This window comes from Littorina saxatilis, linkage group LG16 (genome assembly GCF_037325665.1).
Source record: "Littorina saxatilis isolate snail1 linkage group LG16, US_GU_Lsax_2.0, whole genome shotgun sequence".
Lineage (NCBI taxonomy): Eukaryota > Metazoa > Mollusca > Gastropoda > Littorinimorpha > Littorinidae > Littorina > Littorina saxatilis.
The window spans coordinates 41918477-41925976 of record NC_090260.1 but is presented as its reverse complement, the minus strand read 5'-3'; the positions used below and the strand labels follow the sequence as shown (position 1 = coordinate 41925976).

General features: G+C 45.2%; 1 protein-coding gene across 1 annotated transcript in view; it reads left to right on the top strand.

Annotated features, from left to right (window-relative positions):
• LOC138950008 (uncharacterized) overlaps window positions 1-7500 on the top strand; it is a 20614-nt gene that overhangs the window by 12752 nt on the left and 362 nt on the right. Inside the window, exons 7-8 of the mRNA XM_070321789.1 lie at window positions 610-704; window positions 7294-7483. Of these exons, the coding sequence (XP_070177890.1) occupies window positions 610-704; window positions 7294-7483 (285 nt within the window). The remainder of the gene's footprint in view (window positions 1-609; window positions 705-7293; window positions 7484-7500) is intronic.

The following is a 7500-nucleotide window of genomic DNA, read 5'->3' as shown; positions in this document are numbered from 1 at the left end:
TCAGAAAACAACCGAACTCATGGATTTTATATGAAGATTCATGTGTTCAGGCCTGTAGTTGTTAATTTAAATGCGGTATGTTTGTATTGTTTGCTCCAGAGATGTATACTTCGTACATTAGAGCGTTCGGAACTTTTCAGTCGCAAAAAGTAGTACCGAAACAGAACACTCTCAACCCATTGCACTATCGAGGATTCAGGCTGTTGCTGGGTCGTTATTTGTTTGGTTGCTGGGTCATTATCGAAAAATAACTACCCCTACAAGTTTAAAGCAGAGGTTTTTACGTCCCTTCAAGCTATTTGGCTCAGTGGGGTTGATTGACGTCTGTGTCCTGACTCAGTTAACATGGTGGCTCCCGTGTATGAAACTGTGTGTGTGTGTGTGTGTGTGTGTGTGTGTGTGTGTGTGTGTGTGTGTGTGTGTGTGTGTGTATGTGTGTGTGTCTGCGCGTACGTGCGTGTTTGTGTGTGTGTGTGTATGTGTGTGTATGTGTGTGTGTTTGTGTGTGTGCGTGTGTGTGTGTGTATGTGTGTGTGTGTGTGTATGTGTGTGTATGTGTGTGTGTATGTGTGTGGTGTGTGTGTGTGTGTGTGTGTGTGTGTGTTCCAGATGATGCTCATCTGTCAGGACAAGACCCCGCTGTACGGAGCTCTGCTGGAGAACCTGCTGAGACGGTGCGATGAGGACAAGAATGAGACAGTCAGGTGAACTGGCCTGATAACTTTTTTTTTTTTTTTCCGTCTTTACACCTGTTTCTTGTCCCGTTGTGCTCTCACACCGCCCCGTCCCTGCACTCACTGCTCCATCCACATCTGAATTTCGTTCCGCTGCCAGACATGTCGATTTTACAAAGCTATGTTATACTAGAGGAATACCCGGCTTCGCCGGGGTGAATCGCGAGACAGAGACAGACAGCGTGGCGGTTCATCACAATCACCTCTGCAGGCGAAGTCCTGTCAAACGGGATTGAGAATTTTAGAGCTTATTTCTTAGCCCTATATTATCTGTTGTGGCTTCTCAAATGCCAGAACATACAGACAGACAAAAGCCGCTAGACCCCATCACAAACAGAACTCTACAATCCACAGGTTTTTGCCCACACACACACACACAAACACACACACAGAGAAGCCGTATATATATATATATATATCCCATGACCTCCCTTCTTTGTCTCTGTTACTTCAGTATGGGTATATATGTTGTATTTTTATAGCTCAATAAATACATCATGGACTCCAAAAAATATATGATAGTGCAGATTCCGATTTGGGCAAAGGACTACTTTCCTCCCGACCTTTGACCTCGCGCCGAACAATGTGACACATTTGTATGAAGTTCTAAAATCGTATTGCACGGCTCAGAAAACCATATCAGTTGCACGCAAAAATGAATCTCAGAACTGATCTGATGTATGAGATGCAATAAGCAAAAGTTTCTTTCATTATGAAAGCAATGCAGGTCGAAAAAAACGAACATTCAACTTACAAGATAACCAGATGCTAGCGAACCAAAACAAAAACACGAGTACCCTCCCCTTGCATCGTTAGCAGACGACTTTTGAGAATCTGTCGGTAGTGTGTTTTGGTGTGCGCCTTCAGCTATCAAACATCGGCTGTTTCACGTGTTTTGCGAGCAAGTCTACTCTTTTGCCTGGCTCTGCAGTAAGTCCACATTTTTTTCCGTAATCCAGTCATATTCCTTCAAAATGCAATCAATCGGCGATGACAGACGTGTCGGTCGCGTTTTCTTCACACCCTTACCAGTTTAAGTTCATCCATGCAAACACACTCGCAAAACAGTTTATCACGTAGATACATTTCAAATAGGGAGCAAATGGTTAAATCTAAACCTACATATTTGTTCCCTAAAATTTGCTTCTCTGTCAATAAGCCTAATTACACACGTTCGAGAAAAACAACGTGGAATCGATTCTGAATCGAGTAAGCCAAATGGGTCCCAAACCCGTTTCGCCCGTTCTGCCGACCTGAAACGCAAAACAAAAGAATTGTGCGTTTCAACTAAATTAATTTCTATTCGACTTCATTACTTTCTTGCAACTTATGAACCTTTACTTAAAGCTTTTAAATGGTCTGAAAGTAGTGTTACTGCGTACTTATCGATGCACTCATTCGTTTCAGCGACGGTCACTTAGTTTAAGGTTGCAAAAGGGCTAAGTCTCGCTGGCAACAGTTTTACCCTGCACAGATCGCAACAGTGCCGCTAGTAGTCTACACTTTGTGTTTGATGGTAGAATGGGATATACAGATTACAACACTCGTGGTTTTTTATATGGCTTGTATTTCAGTCAAGACCCAGCGGGAATATCAATCGAGAGCCACTCGCCAGAGGCTCGTGTCTCCCGATGATATTCATCCGCTGGGTCTTGACTGAAATACAAGCCATATAAAAAACCACTCGTGTTGTAACCTATACATATACTAGAGGAATACCCGGCTTCGCCGGGGTGAATCGAGAGACAGAGACAGACAGCGTGGCGGTTCATCACAATCACCTCTGCAGGCGAAGTCCTGTCAAACGGGATTGAGAATTTTAGAGCTTATTTCTTAGCCCTATATTATCTGTTGTGGCTTCTCAAATGCCAGAACATTCAGACAGACAAAAGCCGCTAGACCCCATCACAAACAGAACTCTACAATCCACAGGTTTTTGCCCACACACACACACACAAACACACACACAGAGAAGCCGTATATATATATATATGTATATCTATATCTATAAATATATAGAGATAGGTGAGAGTGTATTTTTCGCGTGGCTATAAATTGATTCGACCTTTTCACTTTGACAGTAAGAACAACTTACGGGTGCAAGGGAAGCGTTCTGGACAGCGCAGTGACATTCTAAAAATAGTTACTCAGAAACGGGAATTTGGGGTGAACGGCGCGAGACAGAGACAGACAGCGTGGCGGTTCACCACAATCACCTTTGAAGGCGAAGTCCTGCCAAACGGGATTGAGAATTTTAGAGCTGTATGAATATATAGTAGCTGTATGAGAAGCAATGGCGTCAGCCGCAGCAACGTCTCTTCATATCCAGGGACCAAGTGGGTGCGTGTGCATAAGTCCAGCGATAAGTTTGGGACCTTGCCACCCAAGGTCTTTATTAAAACTTAAAAGATAACTTAATTTTTCCTTTGAGGTATTTGGTAGAATATTTCTATTTGAGTTTATAAACTGAGTCAGGGGTTGAAAGTGGCATGAGTTCAAATCACACTCCAAAGTCAAATGAGCAATGGTGAGGTCGGATTGACAGGTGCATTTAAGCTCTAGAAATTGGTAATTCCCAGCTTCTGCCCTTAGGCGGTTAATCCTTTTTATTACACGTGGGCATGCATTATAGGTGTTCATCTGTTTTGATGGGGCTTCCCGAATGAGCCAGCCAGAGCCTATAGCCTTGTGCATATATTTGTTCCTCCATTCTCTCCAGAGAAGAGAGTCTGTAAGGCTACTGATCTCAGAAGCAGACAATGGCAGGTCTACCTCGGAGGCGCCCATGCCTTGGGCAGCTTCTTTAGCGGCTTTGTCCGCTTTCTCGTTGCCAGGCACGTTCACGTGTGCTGGACACCAGACCAGGTTAATCTCGCTTCCTTTTTTTATAATTTTATTTGCCAGCTCCTTTATGGCAATGACAAGATCATGTCTTTTTGATCTTTTGTTAGATCTTAATGCTTCAATGGCTGCTTTGGAGTCAGAGAATATAGCTATCTTTTGAGGAGGAGTGTTCTTGAGATTGAGATGAACAAGCGACATGCAGATGGCAAGGAGCTCAGCTGAGAAGATCGAGTTTCTGTTGCACAGTTTAAATTTCCCAGTCATGTCATCGCTGGGGATTACAAAAGCTGCGCCAGCCTTCTTGTCATCCAACACTGACCCGTCTGTGTAAACATGAACATGGCCTTTGTATACAGTATCAATGTGCTCAAGGGCTTGTATCCTGAGCAATAACTGTTCATCCTTTGTAGCTGTGCAATATTCTGTGTCAAAATTCATTTCTTTCATTGTCCATGAGGGATCACGAGATATGGGGTTTTGGGCCACATCATTTGGGTCGACACTGATTTCACTAAAGAGTGAAGCATTGAATTGAGCCAGTGAGGAGAAAGTAGTGCCAAAGTGGGCCTTTTTGTTTTGGACATGATTGTAATGCGGTTGTAGCTCCTCTTTTGTTGAGTTTTGCACTGTGTTGGCTCGAACATTGTAATCTGCGCAGCACTTACGCCGCCACATGTCAAGAGGGAGGAATCCTGCTTGGTGGTATACAATGGCCTGCTTTGAATGCCTTGGGTGTCCGAGGGCAAGCCGAAGGGCACGACATTCCGCTGACTGTAGCTTATCAAGCCATTTTCGAGCCGACGAGAAGTAGGCCTCCTGTCCATATGATAGTCTTGATCTTATAAGAGCTCTGGTGATGTTTGACAGACAGACAAAAGCCGCTAGACCACATCACAAACAGAACTCTACAATACACAGGTTTTTGCCCACACACACACACAAACACCCACACACACAGAGAAGCCGTATATATATATATGCATATCTGTATCTATAAATATATAGAGATAGGTGAGAGTGTATTTTTCGCGTGGCTATAAATTGATTCGACCTTTTCACTTTGACAGTAAGAACAACTTACGGGTGCAAGGGAAGCGTTGTGGACAGCGCGGTGGACAGCGCAGTGACATTCTAAAAATAGTAATAGTAACTTAGAACTGAACGGGAAAGCCACACGAAGGAAGGGAGATAAACGCCAAACACTGGAGAAGATAAGGAAGAGTTACTTATAATGGTGAAATGAACACAAAAACGAAAATGAGTTCAGCGCTGCGCGCTGAGAGCACGTGTTGAAATATCTCATCGATGATATTGTGTCCGGGGTGTAGCTGAATACGGTGTCCAAATTTGAAAAAGATCCACCGAGAACTTTGGCGTTGTGATGTGATGTAGCGGCTATGGTGTGTCGGTATGGGGGCCCGGGTAGCTGAGGTGGAACCAAAATAGCTGAGGTGGAACCAAAATCGGTTCAGCGCTGCGCGCTGAGAGCACGTGTTGAAATATCGACCAGGTTGTGTCCTGTACCGGGTCAACCTGAATATGCCCACCAAATTTGAAGCAGATCCATCGAGAACTTTGGCCGTGCATCGCGCACAGACAGATACACAGACAGATACACAGACAGATACACAGACACTAGTCGTATATATATATAGATATCTATATCTATAAATATATAGAGATAGGTGAGAGTGTATTTTTCGCGTGGCTATAAATTGATTCGACCTTTTCACTTTGACAGTAAGAACAACTTACGGGTGCAAGGGAAGCGTTCTGGACAGCGCAGTGACATTCTAAAAATAGTTACTCAGAAACGGGAATTTGGGGTGAACGGCGCGAGACAGAGACAGACAGCGTGGCGGTTCACCACAATCACCTTTGAAGGCGAAGTCCTGTCAAACGGGATTGAGAATTTTAGAGCTTATTTCTTGGCCCTATATTATCTGCTGTGGCTTCTCACATGCCAGAACATACAGACAGACAAAAGCCGCTAGACCACATCACAAACAGAACTCTACAATACACAGGTTTTTGCCCACACACACACACAAACACCCACACACACAGAGAAGCCGTATATATATATGCATATCTGTATCTATAAATATATAGAGATAGGTGAGAGTGTATTTTTCGCGTGGCTATAAATTGATTCGACCTTTTCACTTTGACAGTAAGAACAACTTACGGGTGCAAGGGAAGCGTTGTGGACAGCGCAGTGGACAGCGCAGTGACATTCTAAAAATAGTAATAGTAACTTAGAACTGAACGGGAAAGCCACACGAAGGAAGGGAGATAAACGCCAAACACTGGAGAAGATAAGGAAGAGTTACTTATAATGGTGAAATGAACACAAAAACGAAAATGAGTTCAGCGCTGCGCGCTGAGAGCACGTGTTGAAATATCTCATCGATGATATTGTGTCCGGGGTGTAGCTGAATACGGTGTCCAAATTTGAAAAAGATCCACCGAGAACTTTGGCGTTGTGATGTGGTGTAGCGGCTATGGTGGGTCGGTATGGGGGCCCGGGTAGCTGAGGTGGAACCAAAATAGCTGAGGTGGAACCAAAATCGGTTCCGCGCTGCGCGCTGAGAGCACGTGTTGAAATATCGACCAGGTTGTGTCCTGTACCGGGTCAACCTGAATATGCCCACCAAATTTGAAGCAGATCCATCGAGAACTTTGGCCGTGCATCGCGCACAGACAGATACACAGACAGATACACAGACAGATACACAGACAGATACACAGACAGATACACAGACACTAGTCGTATATATATATAGATGAAGTCTTATATCGCGCGCGTATCTCCAGACTCGTACTCAAGGCGCAGGGATAACTTGTTAAGTGATACAAGACTAGGCTTATTCAGTAATTCCTGATGGATCTAAGATGTGATGATGTATATCCATGCTGAGATGAATCTTAGACTCGGTGAGTCTTTGGAATTGTAAATCCATGCTTTAATGCATCCATCTGCACTTATTGCAGAATGACCGAGGTCTTTTACGTGCCACTTTGGTGATACGGGGGTGGGACATGGCTTCCATCTCTGGGTCTGCACGTAGAGTTGACCCGTGTCCGTCCCGGCCCGAAATCGAACTTGCGACCTTAGGATCACAAGTCCAGTGCTCTACCAACTGAGCTACCCGGGCCCCCCGACGGGACGGGACAGACACGATTCAACTTTAAGTGCAGACTCATCCATGACTCACCCCCATGTCATCGCGATGGCACGTTAAAGACCTCGGTCATTCTGCCATAAGAACATGTGGCAGCTTACACCTAAGCACGCACACACCTGGGTAGCGCGACTCTGTCGCTGCTAGCTTTCCACTGGGAGAAAGAGACCCGAATTTCCCAGGGATTGGACAATTAAGTAATGGAAATGAAAATTTTAAAAAACAGTGTGCGAGAGAGAGAGAGAGAGAGAGAGAGAGAGGGGGAGAGAGAGAGAGAGAGAGAGAGAGAGAGAGAGAGAGAGAGCAACAGAGAGAGAGAGAGAGAGAGAAAGTATTTGTGTGTGTGTGTGTGTGCGTGCGTGCGCGCGCGTGCGTGCGGGCGTGCGTGCGTTCGTGTGCGTGCGTGCGCGCGTGTGCGTGTATATGTGTGCCATTTCAAATTCAACAAGATATAAACACACCAATAATCTTGTATGCCTTACTTTGACCACAAAGGTTTGGTATTTTTTCTCTCTTTGAAAATAATTCAGCTGGCCAACGCTGCTGAGTTTTCTGGAGAGGGGACAGAACTCTGCCCGCGACAGGGACCCAGAGTTACACCTCCTGCCGGAGAAGGCGCGGGCGACGGCGGCCGTGAACGTGGCCCCTGACCCCATCATGGAGCTGTCCACTGGCGCAAGGACCAGGCTGGTCAACAGTCTACTCAGGAGAGCTTCTAGGGTGAGATTGTGTGTGAG